The 17,864-nt window shown below is 40.0% G+C and overlaps 1 protein-coding gene across 4 annotated transcripts in view; it reads right to left on the reverse strand.

The window, feature by feature from the left end:
• The window catches only part of pms1 (PMS1 homolog 1, mismatch repair system component), a 68,419-nt gene that overhangs the window by 35,996 nt on the left and 14,559 nt on the right, over positions 1–17,864 (reverse strand). For 3 of the 4 annotated variants that reach the window (XM_067228684.1, XM_067228692.1, XM_067228711.1), the window contains exons 2-9: positions 15,482–15,631; positions 14,980–15,162; positions 14,215–14,317; positions 13,779–13,942; positions 12,488–12,598; positions 12,245–12,367; positions 11,967–12,116; positions 10,889–11,664 (exon numbers count right to left, since the gene is read on the reverse strand). In XM_067228684.1, the coding sequence (XP_067084785.1) occupies positions 10,889–11,664; positions 11,967–12,116; positions 12,245–12,367; positions 12,488–12,598; positions 13,779–13,942; positions 14,215–14,317; positions 14,980–15,162; positions 15,482–15,613 (1,742 nt within the window). In that variant the 5' untranslated portion in view covers positions 15,614–15,631. Of the gene's footprint in view, positions 1–10,888; positions 11,665–11,966; positions 12,117–12,244; positions 12,368–12,487; positions 12,599–13,778; positions 13,943–14,214; positions 14,318–14,979; positions 15,163–15,481; positions 15,632–17,864 lie in introns of those variants that run through there. The other variant, XM_067228702.1, reaches the window with a different exon arrangement.

Below are 17,864 nucleotides of genomic sequence, written 5' to 3' on the forward strand. Positions count from 1 at the left end.
AGTCGATTTTATGTGAATATTTGAAACATGCATGCTTGGCTAATTGCTAACGAAATTTTCAATGAAATGTCTCCCCTGCTCTTCAGCGCGCGCGTGCTCCACATTCTCACACACTCAGCCTTTCCCTTGACACACGCGCGGGCTTGGCGAGACGCATACACAACATTTCAGGCAATTGTGGGCTGACCAAGCCCCCACTCATTCCTTGGCTTGAAGTGAAGGCCCTTGTGGATCTTGATGGTAATGCATTTTAGAAAAAGTTCTCAAAATCCTGAAACATTGATAGTATAGGCCAGGAGTAACTACCACACCACAAATGACACACCATTATCCATAGGTGGCGCTACGGCCAAGCCCCAATTGTCCATTTACAAAGTGATGCCATTCGCATCCCTTTTGTCCCAAAATTCTGAAATTCATTAGATATGCCTTATTTCTCATGAGGAACAAAAAAGCCTCAATAACCTATAACGGCCGCCATATTGGATTTTTTTGTACAATAAAGATTTAGGAAACACGTTTTTTCGCTACTTCTCCTACAATTTTTGTCCAATCTTCCCTAGAATTGGCAGGTATCATCGTCAGAGCAACCCTCACTGAACTCTTCAACAGATTTTTGAATTTCAAAACCGTTTGTCCGGTACAGCCAATCAAACTCGTCAACAAAGCAACCAAACAGGAAGTTGGATCAAATCTCAGCAAATCTTTGAAATATCAACACCAAACTTGGTGTGTCACGTGAAAGACACTACATCATGTTCCCATGTGAGAAGGCAAATTAATATCTTAAAAAATGATTGAAATAAAGGAAATCTTTTTTATTTCTAACGCTAAAATAATGCTTTACACATCCGCCAGTCAAAAACTGATACTCTGATTCAATCACAAGTTCATGAAGACTCTTGAGAATGTTTAGTACACAAATCTCAGAAAAAGTTGACTGTAAAATGAAAAGTAGATTTTTGGTGAATATTAAAAAAATGCATGCTTGGCTAATTGTTAAGGACATTTCCAATGAAATGTCTCCCCTGCTCCTCAGCGCGCGCGCTCCACATTCTCACACACTCAGCCTTTCCCTTGACACACGCGCAAGCTTGACGAGACGCATACACAACATTTCAGGCAATTGTGGGCTGACCAAGCCCCCACTCATTGCTTGGTCTTTAGCAAAGGCCCATGTGGATCTTGATGGTATTGCATTTCCGATTTTGTATGCAATGGTAAAAAGTTCTCAAAATCCTGAAACATTGATAGTATAGGCCAAGAGTAACTACCACACCACAAATGGCCCAATATCACCCATAAGTGACGCTACAGGCCACGCCCTGATACACAAAGATACAAGGCTTTCTGGAATGGGTCGGCTCACCAAGCCCCCTCCCTTCACTCCTTGGCTTGAAATAAAAGCCCTTGTGGATCTTGATGGTATTGCATTTCAGATTTGGTATCCCATTGGTAAGTCTGCTGCATGGATTTTTACAGTGACAATTTGTGAAGAATATACATTTTTCAGTGGTTTGCAATGTTTGGAGGAATCCGCCATTGCTGCTTGCAGTTATATTTATTATTATTCTTTTTGCCCCCCTAAAACTCAGTCAATATTTGGCCTACATAGACAACCTAGGTGTCAAAAGTTTCGTCTTGGTAGCGATTGAGTTGCTTCTATTGGGATTTACGTTCCATTGCATGGTTTAGGCTCAAGTTAAGTTTTTGTGGCGAAAAGTGAAGCTAACGGTGGCTAATTTGCTAGCCACAGTCACTGACGTTACTAACGTCACTACGTCACTAACGTCACGAAAACACGCGTGACTACCTGTAGCAGAACATTCGTTTCGCATCTGTTAACTTGGGGTATAGCTAGGCTAACTATAGCTTTACTGCAAGGCAGCTGCAGAAACGCCACAAGCAAAGAGGCCAGGGTGATAACTATTTACTCATTTTACTTTGTGATGTGAAACACAATTGTGAAATGTAATGTACAATATTAGCTGATATTATTATTATTATTATTATTATCGGCCCACATCTACTTTCGGAAACGGTAGTCTACTATTTCACTGAAGCATTAGCATGACATTAGCCTCTGTTGCCCGGGCAACACATACTACAGTGGTCTATGATGCATCTGTTTTCAATCGTTAAAATAAACATTCCTCACAAATACATTTTCGTTGTAGGATTTATTATTACATTACAAGTAAACGATTTGTTGGTGAAATTATCGTTACCTGTGGTTTCAAACCAGTGTTGCTCACTGCAACACTGTAGCCTACGCGAGACACTACAAAAACATCACAGCTGTTTAGGAAGTCAAACGGCGACAGAACATGTCGGCACTCCCCTTACTTAAATCAAAAGTCTTTCAATAGGTGAAACTATCTGACTACTAACCTGAACTTCATTGCCACAGCCTAAACTTTGTCAATCTGTTCATGATCATAATTAATTTCAGCCTAAACCGTACAACGGAACGTTGAATCGAATTCAACCAACGCAATCGCTACCAAGACGAACACAGCAGTGGTCTAGTACTGTACTGTAGTAGTAGAATTTACGGGGCAGCTTCTACACACAGGGCTATATCGCATTTTGCGTTGTTACTGACAATGGTCGCTACCAGTGAGCTTTTAATGAATGAGCGATTTTCCACTAAATAAATGTAAAGCTTATTTACGTTTTTGGGGGCATAGTTAGCAGATGGTACTGTTTGAATCGCGATTCCATCTTCTACTGCCGGTAACGTCGTAGAATAATCTTCAAAGGGGGTTCTTTATTAATGAATGAATACAATATGAGTAGGCTAAATGCCTGAAAATATCACGAGAAGGGAAAACTTAAAAGGACGTTTAAGTCATAGAGATTAGGTCCATTTTTACACCGGTCTGCCAAATTTCTTCGTTTTGATTCAGCTATGAGGCTGCCTCTTGCAGGGGAAATGAGAAGACATCATATTTCATTCTACACTTCACTCGTATTTTGAGTTGTAAATGAGCAGCAAAAAAAAGATGCTTTTAAATATATGTAATCTTTATAAATAATAAGTAGGCCCTATGCATTTTTATATAAAATATACAGAAATATCAGTTGTAAAAATGTCATTATAAAACGGACCCCTGTGCAACCGACACAAGCAAGCACACCCTACAATTTCCCCAGAAATTGTACCCTCTCTAGTTTGTAACTTGTTTAACTACATGCTCTTATGGTTCTTGCCATTTGCATTTTACATTGTTTTCACAATGTATGCTTCATGTTTTGGCTACCCGCAATGTTTTGGGGCTATGTTGTTATGATCAGTGACCTATGCACTTTTGTAAAGCTCTCTCTTGGAAGTCGCTTTGGATAAAAGCGTCTGCTAAATGAATAAATGTAAATGTCCAGCTTTGATCTGTATTTTGTCTTGATTGAGGCAACAGCAGAAAAACCTATCACATGGGTAGGATGTGGCAAAAAGAAGTATGGCCAGGGCTCTCTTACCTAGCAGTGGGTAAACTTTCTCCACTCCAATCCAAAATGCAGCCAGTGTCTTTGACTGAAACTGCAGCCTCATTGTTGAATCAGAGGTGACATCATTATTTCAGGTTCTCAAATGAGTCCACATTTCCATATTTCACTCGCTGCAGCCAGATCTCAAGTTTTCTGGTGAATGATGTGATTTTATCTGCAAGATATGCGAGGTGTGTATTTGCGCCCTGCAACTGCAAATTCACTTCATTGAGTTGTCAAAAACATGTCATTGAGGTATGCAAGTTTTATGAGGAACTTGTTACAGTAAAATCTGTGGGCAAGATCATTGCCCTCTTCCTTCAAAAAGATGCAGATTTCATCTCGCAGTTCAAAGACCCTGGACAGGACCTTCCCACGTGACAGCCATCGGGACTCGCTGTGAAACAGAACAGCTGTGTGGTCGGAGCCCATTTCCTCGCACAGTGCCGAAAAAATCAGGGCTTTGACAGGTCGTGTTTTGATGTAGTTGACGGTGGCAATGACGTCTGTCATTACATCATTCAGCTAAGGACTCAGCTGTTTAGATGCCAGTGCTTCGCGGTGTATCATGCAGTGCGTCCACTGCACATTGGGGGAGACGCACTTGATGAGCGCTTGCAGCCCTCCCCGTTTCCCAGCCATAGCCTGTGACCCGTCTGTGCAGATCCCCACACAGTCCTCACATTTCAGATTGGCCTCTTTCAAGTAAGAGTCAAATTATTTTAAAACAGTTCTTCTGCTGTGGCTTGCCAGTAACTTGTTTGCAGAAAAGCAATTCCTCCCTCATGTCATCCCCATCTATGAATCTGACATAAGTTATCAATAAACAGTCTTTGTTACTGTCAGTGGATTCATCCATCTGCAGAGAAAAGCGGCTGCCACACACATTATCATTAAGCTGCTCCTCTATGTCCTTTGACATGTAATAAATGCGCCTGCCGATGGTGTTGGACAGAGGAATAGCCCTTAGTTTGCTGGCTGCAGTGTCATCAAGCATGTTGAAACCATGTCCATAGCACAGGGAAGTATTAATTCCTCCGCTATTGTGTGCAGCTTTTTACCTTGTGCCACTCGGTATGCAACTTTATATGAGGCGAGTTGAGCATTTGCCGGCACGGATGCAGCTTTAGTAAAGCGAGACTGTTGAGCACGGCAGGGAGGTTTTGTCTGAAAAAGTCAACTGGCTTGTCTTTGTTTCTCAGAATGTACCAAATTGTTGATTTGGCCACTCCTAATGTTCCTGCTTTTTTTTCCTATTGATGGCCTGTTTCACTTGCATTGAGATCTCCTTTGACCGCATGTTGTGGGTTCACAGCAACAGCTTCCAAATGCAAATGCCGCACCTGTAATCAACCCCAGACCTTATACCTGGGGTCAGATGGCTGAGCGGTTACGGTGCGTTCACACTGCAGCGGAGCGGGCGGCACGGGGCGTCGGCTTCCAATTCATTTTCAATGAAACCAGGCGTTGACGCTCACGTAGGGCATTGTGGGAAGGTGAGCGGAGCGTTGCAAGTTGGATTTTCTCAACTTTATGTTGAGAAAACGCTAGCGTTGGCCAATCGGATTGGTTTCTTGTAACGTAGCAACCGTTGGTCATGATAAACATTTCTAGGTTTTACAATTTCAAGATGGAGAAACTTTTCGTATGTGTCTGCACACCTAGTTCTGTTCAGAACAAAGTTACTAATGTGACGAGCCTGAATTTAAAGATTACATTAAACTAATAATGCATGGTGCATGATTGCCGATGTCGTCAGTGTTCCTAGTGTGTTTTTATAGCCTACTTTTAAATTCAGTCTCGTCACATTACGTGACTGTTCTGTGCCACTGCTAGCTCGCTAGCCCAGCCTACAAACGACTGGTTGAGTGACCGGTGGCGTAACATGTATTCTACTGTAATCTTGCACTAGTAAAATTTCTGTATTTTTACACAAATGTTGTGTAAAAGTGGTATTTTGATCGATATTGTGAGTACATGAACCCAAGTCTGCACGCTTGGTCATGACTACAACAGTGACCTTAGAGAACTACAACTCTGTTTAAACTTTTCTACAAGCAACGCAATCGATAACAACACGAAGCTTTTGACCCAACATTGTCTATGTAGTCCAAATATTGAGGGATCCTTAAGGGTGGGAAAAGAAATAATAAATATATATGAGAAAGAACAATGGTTGTGCTCGCTGAAGGCTTGAGCACTCCCAATAATAATCATTATATACCTGTACGTGTAGCTCACTGTAACACTGTAAGCGACACTGGTAAGAAAACATTTAAATTCCACCACTGTTTAAGAAGCCAAACGGCAACAGTACATTTTTGGCACTTCCCTTATCAAAAGTCCCAGATTAATTTTTCAATTGGTGAAACAAGGCTCCAATTTGGCTCCAAAAGCTAAGAGACAGCACCTTAAGCACATATTCATCATTTAACTAAGTTGAATATGTTCTGGTAAAAAGCCAAAATAATAAAACTTGTGTCAGAATATGTATGGACTTCATTGTATATTGATTCCATTATGGAATATATACAGGTGCATCTCAATAAATTAGAATATCATCAAAAAGTTGATTTATTTCAGTAATTCGATTCAAAAAGTGAAACTCCTATTATATAGATTCATTACACACAGCCTGATATATTTAAAGTGTTTATATCTTTTCATTTTGATGATTATAACTGACAGCTAATGAAAACCCAAAATTCAGTATCTCAGAAAATTAGAATACTAATAAATTAAATGTTAGACTATTGAAAAGTATGAACATGTACAACACTCAATACTTGGTCGGGGCTCCTTTTGCATGAATTACTGCAGCAATGCGGCGTGGCATGGAGGCGATCAGTCTGTGGCACTGTTGAAGTGTTATGGAAGCCCAGGTTGCTCTGATAGCGGCCTTCAGCTCTTCTGCGTTGTTGGGTCTGGTGTCTCGCATCTTCCTCTTCACAATACCCCATAGATTCTCTATGGGGTTTAGGTCAGGCAAGTTTGCTGGCCAATCATGCACAGGGATACCATGGTCCTTAAACCAGGTACTGATACCTTTGGCAGTGTGTGCAGGTGCCAAGTCCTGCTGGAAATGAAATCTGCATCTCCATAAAGCTGATCAGCAGAGGGAAGCATGAAGTACTCTAAAACTTCCTGGTAGACAGCTGCGCTGACCTTGGACCTGAGAAAACACAGTGGACCGACACCAGCTGATGACATGGCACCCCAAACCATCACTGACTGTGGAAACTTTACACTGGACCTCAAGCAACTTGGATTCTGTGCCTCTCCTCTCTTCCTCCAGACTCTGGGACCTTGATTTCCAAATGAAATGCAAAATTTACTCTCATCTGAGAAGAGAACTTTGGACCACTGAGCAACAGTCCAGTCCTTTTTGTCCTTAGCCCAGGTAGGATGCCTCTGACTTTGTCTGTAGTTAAAGAGTGGCTTGACACAAGGAATGCGACAGTTGAAGCCCATGTCCTGGATACGTCTGTGCGTGGTGGCTCTTTAAAGCACGGACTCCAGCTGCAGTTCACTCCTTGTGAATCTCCCCCAAATTCTTGAATGGCCTTTGTTTCACAATCCTCTCAAGGCTGCGGTTATCCCTGTTGCTTGTGCACCTTTTTCTACCACCTTTTTTCCTTCCATTCAACTTTCCATTAATGTGCTTGGATACAGCACTCTGTGAACAGCCAGCTTCTTTAGCAATGACCTTTTGCGTCTTACCCTTCTTGTGCAGGGTGTCAATGATCGTCAGCAGTCTTCAGAAGTCAGCAGAAGTCAGCAGTCTTCCCCATGATTGTGTTGCCTACTGAACCAAACTGAGAGACCATTTAAAGGCTCAGAAAACCTTTGCAAGTGTTTTGAGTTAAGTAGCTGATTTGAGTGTGACACCATGTCAGGGCTCGACAATAACGATGGCCCGGGGCCAGTAAAATATAACGTTGGGACAGTTAAACTAGCAACTCACTGTCCCGATCGGGCCACTGCAAATTATTGATTGAGAAAAAAAATTGCATTGTAAAAGTTAACATCCTTCGTATGTTTTGCTATCTGCTAAATGCATAAAATTTGCAGCTTGTGGGACGCACAGTTGGCAAATCAAGAGTTGAGTAGTGAGTGACGAGTGGTTGTCAAATTGTAATTCTCAAATCTCGAAAAAAAAGAAATCAACTGGCGCGAGACTGGCGCGAGACAATAAAGTGAAGATGCAAAGGAGAGCTACTAGCTCAAACGGAAGAAACTTTTTTTATGGAACTAAGCTGCACCGTGTCGTCTGTCGTATGTTCCCGTCTAAAGCAGACAAAAGTGGATCTATTTACACAGGCACCGACAATTTTCGAAAACAATCCCTGACCAGCCATGCTAATAGCAGACAGCACCTGGTTTGCATGACAGCTAAGCGGCTGCTTGACAATCCATCATCAGGGCCGTTGACAATGCTGGTCAGGAATTTAAATGCAGATGCCCATCGTGTTATTGCACGACTTATAACAACGGCATATCACGTCATTAAGACGGACCAGCCGTTCGCCTCGTTCCCCCGGGCTATTGAACTGCAGCAGAAGAATGGTGTTGACTTGGGTACTCAGTATCGTACTGATGAAATGCTATGGAAGCTTTTATATATTAGCATTGAGGGACCAGAGGTTTCACAGTATCAGCCAGACAGAGTTGTGCAGAGATGGCTGTCAGCAGGGGAGAGCACGTCATGTTTGAGGTTAAAAAGTAAATTGTTTTGCTGACTATTACCTTTTTATTATTAGAAATGTGATTTCATTTTTGTTATTTTTATATCCAGGATGTGTTTAATAAATAAACAGCAAATGTTTACTCCTCGACAGGTCTGCAAACGCCTTTGTAAACCGAGATTTGTTAAAGCGTTTGTTAACCGAGACCGTAGGTCGAGGTTTACAAACAAATCGTTTTAACAAATCGAGGCGACAAAGTGTTTGCTGACCTGGGTGGTATTCGTCGTAGCTCGCTAAGCGGTTTAGCGAGCTAATTTTCAGGCTAAGATAAAAAACGCCCCTCTTTTTGGTTCGTGGAAGCAACTTTCGATAAATCACCATAGTAACATATCAATTAGCACTAACCTGCTCCAGAGCAGGCTAACGTAAGTGTAGCTGGATAAGCTTGCCACACCCCCGGAAAATAACATGGCAGCTCCCTTTTTGAGAGACCCAGTTGACCAAGGAGCTATATTTTAGTTCGATTAGCTTTCCATACCAATAGAGTTCTTCGCGATTGCCAAGATCCTTTATTTCACACGGATGAGTTCTTGTTTGAGCGATATCAATTCAGCCGACAAGGACTCATTTATTTGCAAGACCTTCTCGGGCCGTACATTGCAAATATATCACACGCCGCAGCAAGCTTTATGCTTTATTATGAGCTTATGCTGCTGTATGTGAATATGTAACGCTATGTTTTACGAAATGTCTTGTCTTATCTGTTGTGCCTGTGCTTTTTATATGTTTCACTGTGGGAGAGTGGGAAACGTCATATCGATTCCTTTTTATGTCTTGACATGTGAAGAATTGACAATAAAGCTACTTGAAACTTTAACTGTGCTTCAGACTGCATAGCCTTGAGGTTTTTTGCGTCAGGTAGGCTATAGGCTACATTTTTATACAGTATAGGCGATGCAGAAAACATTGGCAAAGCCGCAGCATGCGTTGCTGTAAGAAAAGTGTACTTGGCGCTTAACCAGCTGATGAATCAATTCATCATATTCCCTGGCCATGTCCCAGTCAATGACATCAAAGAGGGATTTACACATATGCCTACATGCATATACACATATATAGTACATGATATAAGCGCAGTAGCTTACATATATCCTCATAATTGTCTATGAATTCGTATCAATTAGATACTCCTTGGCCTTGTTTTTATTTAGCCTACTTATTCTGAAAGAGTTGAGATCATTATTTTCGCTAGCAAGATCTCATTCGATTATTAATTTCCATTAAGCCTATACCAGCAGGCACAATTAAAGAAATGTGATCTGATTAATTGGGGTAATGAGGCACTTAAGATGAGCCTATACATTTCCCCAAAACTTTCGCATTTAGCTTATCGGCAATTGTTTCCCAAGCTGCTTGTTTTGCTCTGGCAGCGGTGGCGGTGTTTGACTTAGCCATGATAATATGCTTATTGTCTTCTTAGAGACTCATTATAATAGTTTGCTCGGATGGCAACAATAGCCTATCACCGCTCTCTCTTTCGTCTTTTCCGCCATCATACCGTTAAAAAATCACGGTTTTGGTGATCGACCTTTCCTGCCTTTTGAAGTAGGACGTGCACGTGCAATTTCCCTGATAAGTTTAGCCTGATTGAAATTAACCACATGATTTGGATGCGGATCAACCGTTGACGAACAGATATTTGCTGTTCTCACTCATCTCGCTAATGTTAACGGGCTAAAGGGACAATTGATTAACTTAGCTTCAACCCTTACGACGAACGGGGCCCTGTCGATGAGTAAACATTTGGTTTCTTATATACTACAACAATACGTGGGAAGATCACAAATCAAACACGTCGAATCTGGAGCAGACGCCATGTTGTCAGAGCAATCAGCTGCACTTGCACTGGTGACGTCACTACACCTCCAAGGCAACATATCAACAACATCAATTCGTCTTCTGTCTGCTTCAGATACTTCTTTAAAACGGGAAGCGATTGCGGTTGTTTGCCGGACCTGTGCACAAACCATATTTGGTTGTTTTAGTTTTTTGGGGGGCAATTTAGGATACTTTGTTGCCGAGCAGATGCCACGTTGTTAAGGTCAATGGCTACATCTCCAAGGCAACCGCTTGTTGCTAGGTCCGTAAAAACGTTTATTTACCTCTGCGAACTTTCAGGAGGTATATAAACGGTATTATTAACTCTTGAGAACGTCTTCTGGACCAATAGGAACAGCGTATTGGTCCAATTATTACACTAGTATATAAGAAACAAGTTTACAGAATAACATAACTTATAAGTCTTTGGTTTTGTTGTAACAATGATAAATTACAACTTTTTGAGGGGGGCCAGTAAAAATTGTCTTGGGGCCAGTAAGTTTCAAACAAAAAATGTTAACGTTGAGCCCTGGTCTTCAATATTGAACTTTTTCACAATATTCTAATTTTCTGAGATACAGAATTTTGGATTTTCATTAGCTGTCAGTTATAAAACATCAAAATTAAAATAAATAAACACTTGAAATATATCAGTCTGTGTGTAATGAATCTATATAATATAGGAGTTTCACTTTTTGAATCGAATTACTGAAATAAATCAACTTTTTGATGATATTCTAATTTATTGAGATGCACCTGTATGCCAATTTGTAACTGATGGGAGCCGATAACTAAACAATCAATAAAACATAAATAATTCACCAGAGTACTTAACATACCTTATTCTGTCCTCCTTCCCCAGGATTTTTTTTCTCTCCTGCACAGCAGTGCCGATGTTCTTGAGGCTGGCTTTGGGCTTCTCCTGTAGAACCTCAATTCTGTACTCCTTCTCACATAGTGAAGCAGGGGAAAGGGGTGTCTTCAGGACATGATGACTGATCAGATCAATAGCGGTCTGTGATGCCTGTTTATCTGTAATGGCATTAGACACCTTTTGTTCAAGACGGCACTGGCCTTTGACATTACCTATGCCCAAATATCCTCTCCCAGTGGGTGAATAGAGTTTAACAGACTGCAGGGCTTCCTCTGTACAGGGGTCAAGCAGAGCAGTGCCTCTACTCCAACTTTCTTCTGACAACCATGTAAAGTTTTCCCCTAGAACTGTATCTGTTAAGTCTGTCCTCAGTACTGTGTCATCTTCTAGAAGGGAGACATTTAAGTCCACTGGGATCTCGTTAACTATCCAGTCATCTGCGGAGGAAGATGAGGAATTGCTAATTGCAGGTTGATGATTTAAAAGTGTGTCAGCCCCCGAAAACTTTGATATAGCGCTGGTAACACAGACAGATGTAGCCTTGGACACATTGTCATCCCTGACGTTTTCCATTTCTTCTGACATTGCCAAACTGGCAGGCAATGAACATCCAGAATGCTGAAGCCTGACTGAAATGGGAGATGCTCTCTTGTCTGTTCTACTGATTGGTGGAGCCTCAGTATTTGTCCCAGACCTATAGAGGGAAACCAGTAGGGTTTCCACTGCAGTCAGCACAGCCTCCTAAATTGTCATTTTAAAAAGAGAGGGAGGAACAGTAATTAATTTTAGTACAAGATTATGGTAGCTTGTTCCTGAGATTACAAGAACATTAAAACATAGGGCTTGCCCAATGTCTCCCTCGTGGCTCCCCCAAATAGTATCATACATGCTCAAACTATAAATGTTAATTTTTTGGGCAAAAATGTGTTGTATTGTTGGACAGAATAACTATTGACATTGGCACATATTCAATTTGTGGGGTATCTACATGAACTATAAGTAATATAGTAATTTCAGTGATACTAGTAAACGGGAAGGATCACCTTATTGTGAAGCAGAACTTGTGTTTTGTCAGGCTTCAGGTTGACATCTACACTGTAGGCTGGAACTATGATATTAAGCATTAGGATGGGATAGCGACAGCGTGTTGAGTCCGCCAGGTATGGCTGGGCCATGTAGTGCTGCCGCACTAACTAATAGGGTATGAAGACAACCAAAATGAGAACCAATCAAGCTACAATAAATGATGAATAAAATGGGGCTTGAAACTCAATATATTTCATGTATATTCAACTTAAATTATATTGGAACATGGCCTTACGTTTAGGATATCTTTTTGTTGGACAGGCCGATTGTTGACAAAGATGAATGCTTTGTCAGGGTTACTGGAGCTGTTAGAACAATAATCCGTACCAGGTTTAGGAAAGAATCCATCTATTAAAATCTGTGAAAGATAGATGATCAAAAATTGAATCCACATAGATACCACAAAAAGAAACACCACCTAATAATAAGACAAATATATTCATTAATAACCACCGCCATGTATATGTCTGTCACTGACCTCTGGTTGCTCTAGTCGATGATGTACAAGATTTGCTACAGTGTTTGCCCCGAGTGTGGCCAAGAGGGCCATCCTGTGATCTGTTGCTTTGGTCTTTTGCCATACTACAACCTGTGAAAATACAATAGAAACAGCAAGTGTTTCAGTTCATCTAACAAAACACCAATTAGATTATAAAACAAAGCACTTGGACAACACTCTTTATCAAATCCATATCCGAATTTTGCTGTCTTTCCATTGCGATTACAAAAAGGGATTTCCTGGGGGAAAAAAATTATATTTAGTAGGATCCAAGTCTAAGCTGCAAAAATTGGGGCAATAATTGCACAATAAACTGTGGAACACCAAAGGAAAAACGATGTAGACAAGCCCTATTTGTAATGTCATCTGAATATATACAGTATTTATATTACATATATGTATTTAAATACATTTGAAAACCGTTCAAAATATATTATTTCAATTTTGTCCTGTCCTTGTATTTGAGTTTACTTAATAGGTTGTTTATTGTTTCTTTACAGCTTGAATGTACACTATATGGCCAATAGTACATGGACAGCTGCTTAAATAGCTCATCCTACAATCATGAGCATTGATATGGAGATGATTCACACTTAGTTTTTTTAAGTGCCTTCACTTTTCTGGGAAGGCTTTCCAATAGACGTTGGAACATTGATTTATGCATGATTTTCTTCCATTCAGGGGAACGACGACAATTTACCCCCCTCCAGATAAATAACTACTAATAATACGCAGGAAGATCTTAATTAATCTTCATATGTTTTAAGGAATCTAGTCAACAGTAATCACGGTTGGAGACAATTTCAGACTAATGACATGCACTCAATCTTAGTGTTTTTGGTGAATTAACCTAGTGCCTCCCACAAATCAGAAAAAATATCGTAAAAACGTGCGGTATGAGAGTAAGTAATAAGTAATAAAGGACACCTGAGAATACATGGATTTAAGTATGTATACAAAAAAATCTGGTAATCAGATACCTGACAATACAAAGTTATTACCTTTACAACCCTGCGAGGCGCATTTGCCAGCACTATCACATAAGTATGGGTTTTATATGCTCGTGAGTCATGGTACCTGTAGATAGAGAGACACCTTGTGGCTAGGCATATAATTCAAGGTTAACAAATTCAAGGCAAACAAATGATTTGTATGCCATTTTAGTTCAGCTTTCACTATAACATACGGACTTTACAAACCGCATTTTTCTATACAATTTCTCTTCTGAAAACCAATATTCACATTTGAAAAGGTCATGCATTTATGGTACCTTATTGTGAATGAAGATGAGCCTTAGCTCTGGTTTTATGATGGCGTAGGCCATCATGATGTCTTGCACTTTCTTCATTTCTTCTTTGCACTTCTTTATGTTGGCACAGTACTGCCTTCTCACAGGAAGACTTTTAAAAAGCTTCAACACACTAACTGTGGTACCTAAAACGACAAAATTGAGGTTATGGGGTACTACAAGATTTGTAACATTTAGCTTGTTTTTTTCACGGGGGACAGACTTTTAAATAGTTAAATAAAAAATCAATGTCAAAATGAATTAAGATATGTATTGCATTCACTATTGGCAATGTATGCTCTGTAATTATAAAATACGACAATTTTCTCTGAATAGGAAAATGTTTTTATATCCTATTTGTAAATAATGTTTTGGATCTGCCATGTAATATTGTTTATTTACAAAACTAAAGCGTTACCTTTTCCAAGATGAATGGGCATCTGTGCAGTGACTCTGCCTTTGTGGTCTAGCACATACTGGGTACTGACATCATCCTCAATAGTCTTAGTTGTGACAGTTACCTGTTGAGACAAATACAATTCTGAAAATGTTTATAATTTGACATGCTTGATTGCAGCATAGAAAAGACGAGGCTATTTTAAGCATAGTCCCAAAATGATATCGGCTCAACTAGTCCGATTAGTAAAACAATCCTTAATTAAGATTATTGTATCAATACCCTAGTGCAGGGGTTTTCAAACTTTAAAATCTGCATAATCAATTCGAAATAGAGTGCACCACATACCTCCATCTGATATAGTCATATTATAGAATATATGGTACAATAATGTGATACAAACAAAAAAACAATGACCTTACTATTTGAAACATTTTGGCTTACATCAGGCATACAGTGTAAAAAAATAATAATAATCTGAACTTTGGTCATGCGTTTTACAGAAATTGCAAAAACAAGACTTCATAATTGGCTGGTAAAAACACACAATATGTAAATTAGCCATGTGTGCACTGAACATTGGTAGTCAGCACACAATTGAAACAATCATCAATGCATATGAAGTTCATAGAACAGAGAGAATAAACATTTATTAGATCGCCAAATTATAGTAAATACAATGCATTGTGCGCCATTACAGATTTTTTGTTGCGTACGCCCTGAAGAGAGTTTGCGTACCCCAGTTTGAAAACCAATGCCCTAGTGTATTAGACAGCCATTTATCACCTCTGCCACAGCACAGATGGATCCCAAAGCTTCTCCTCTGAATCCGTATGTCTCCAGGCACTCCAGGTCATCATAGCTACACATTTTTGAAGTGTAGTGTTTCAAAGCCATCACATGTGTATCTGCAACTTTAATTCCCGACCCATTGTCTCTAACCTCAATTTGATCCAGTCCATAGTTCTCCTGAGAGTAATAAACAAAAAAGCTATAACAGAGAGGACTAAAATTCCATTACACTAAAACTAGATAAAACCATAAGAATAAAGTCATATATGCTACGTTTGCTTTATTCAGACAAGATTTGCTCAAATGGCATAGGAATTTATCATACTACAAACATTGTATGCAAGTTTGGTTGTTTAAAAATGTGTGCCAGTTCTTATTCATTTAAATTACTATTCAACTTCCAAATACCATATACAATGTGATAGACTTTCATAACACTGACCTAGGACAATAGATTAGGATTATAGTGTAGAGTAGTAGAAAATAAATACTTTACCAATTTTAACTCTATACATGAGGCACCAGCATCCAGGGAGTTCTCAAGCAACTCTTTCACCACATTCACCACACAGGTGATGATTTGGGAGCTGGACAAGAGTCGCACAGTGTCTGCAGGCAGCTGTTTCATTTCAGGGCCTGTAAATAACTAGCACAAACAAGCAAACCTAAATGTGGTGTAATCTGTCTCGACACGAGTTGGACGATGACTTGGGGAGAGACTTTGGAACCACAAGGCATAGTGGTAGTGTCTAACACACCAAGATACAATCTTACTGGGATATACAGTGGATATAAAAAGCCTACACACCCTAGGAGTGGCACATGCCAGGAGTTTGTGAAGTAAAAGAATGAGACAAAGATAAATCATGTCAGAACTTTTTTCACTTTTATTGTGACCTATATTGTGAACATTTCAAATTGAAAAACAAACTGAAATCTTTGAAGATCTTTATTTTTTTTTTATTACAATTACCTGATTGCATAGGGGTGCACACCCTCTTATAACTGTGGACGTGGCTGTGTTCAGAATTAAGCAATCACATTCAAACTCATGTTAAATATAAGTCATTACACACCTGCCATCATTTAAAGTGACTGTGATTAATCACAAATAAAGGTCAGCTGTTCCAGTAGGATTTTCCTGACATTTTCTTTGTTGCATCTCAGAGCAAAAGCTATGGTCTGCAGAGAGCTTCCAAAGCATCAGAGGGATCTCATTGTTGAAAGATATCAGTTATGAGAAGGGTACAAAAGAATTTCCAAAGCAGTAGATATACCATGGAACACAGTGAAGACAGTAGGGCTGTCAAAATTTCTCAAAAATGACGTTCGAATATTCCCTTTAAAAAAACACATTTGAATATATTCGAATTTCTGGATGCCCATTAGGCACGTCAATAACAGGACAAATTAACACAACGAGATACAACTACTTGTATACTGTAGGTAGGCCTAATGTATTTAAGTTTAAACATATTTAACAACATATTACCTACACAAAAAGAAGTCAATTAACTAATGGCCAAGACCGCAGACCTTGGCCTCTCGCTCGCACACACGCACTCTCTTTCTCTCTCTCTCTCTCTCCCGCACCGTCGCGCTCTCTGCGCATAGCGGTGTAAAATTAACGACAACAATAAACAAATGCTGAGTTCTGATCAAGAGTTTTGTGCAAGCAATTTAAGGTCGCGATTCTTGTCCCAAATATGGCAGGCTTCATTCAGTGATTGAAACAAATATTATTAACATTAATTGAAGTTTTACAGTATAGAACCGACATTGAACGCTCCGAGCGAGCTGTGCTGTGGTAAACATGGAGATGTAGCCTCAAGTTGCTAGTTGTTGAATGGTAAGCTAACTCTGGCTTACATAGCTTACACACTACTTTAGCTGTAGGCTGAACAAGTTTACCATTAACTGACCAAAATCTGAAATATTTCCAGACATCACTTTAGATTTTTTGGGGTTACAATGACTTTCTTTGCTGCGGTCAAGATGGGTTCTGCACTTTCTGCCATATTCCACGCAAGTCAACTATCAGCAGTGACGCTGAGGCACGCGCCCACCCGCAAAGCAGACAGACGCGCCGCTGCTGCCGCGGTTGTGTTTGAATTTTTTTACATTCAAATATTAATTTTCACATTCGAATTTCAGTTTTTACCCCGAGTGTAATATATATTCCGCGAATATATATTCGAATATAGAATATTCGTTGACAGCCCTAGAAGCCAGTCATCATCAAGTGGAGAAAATATGGCACAACAGAGACATTACCAACAACTGGACATCCCTCCAAAATTGATGAAAAGACGAGAAGAAAACTGGTCATTGAGGCTTCCAAGAGGCCTACAGCAACATTAGAGGAGCTGCAGTAAGTACTGGCTCGGTGCTACATGTGACAATTATCTCCCATATTCTTCATATGTATGGGCTATGGGGTAGGGTGGCAAGACAGAAGCCTTTTCTTATGAAGAAAAACATCCAAGCCCGGCTGAAGTTTGCAAAAACAAACATCAAGTCTCCCAAAAGCATGTGGGAAAATGTGTTATGGTCTGATGAAACCAAGGTTGAACTTTTTGCCCATAATTCCAAAAGGTATGTTTGGCGCAAAAACAACACTGCAAAGAACACCATACCCACGGTGAAGCATGGTGGTGGCAGCATCATGCTTTGGGGCTGTTTTTCTTCAGCTGGAACTGGGGGCCTTAGTCAGGGTGAAGGGAATTATGAACATTTCCAAATACCAGGGGCCTCATTTATCAACCGTTCGTACGCACTAAAATGTGCGTAAACCGTGCGTACGAATGAATCCACGCAAAAGTAGCGATTTATCATGCCAAGAGATTTCTTAGAAGTGTGTGTAAATCTAAGAATGGTCA

This window comes from Osmerus mordax, chromosome 2 (genome assembly GCF_038355195.1).
Source record: "Osmerus mordax isolate fOsmMor3 chromosome 2, fOsmMor3.pri, whole genome shotgun sequence".
Classification (NCBI taxonomy): Eukaryota; Metazoa; Chordata; class Actinopteri; order Osmeriformes; family Osmeridae; genus Osmerus; species Osmerus mordax.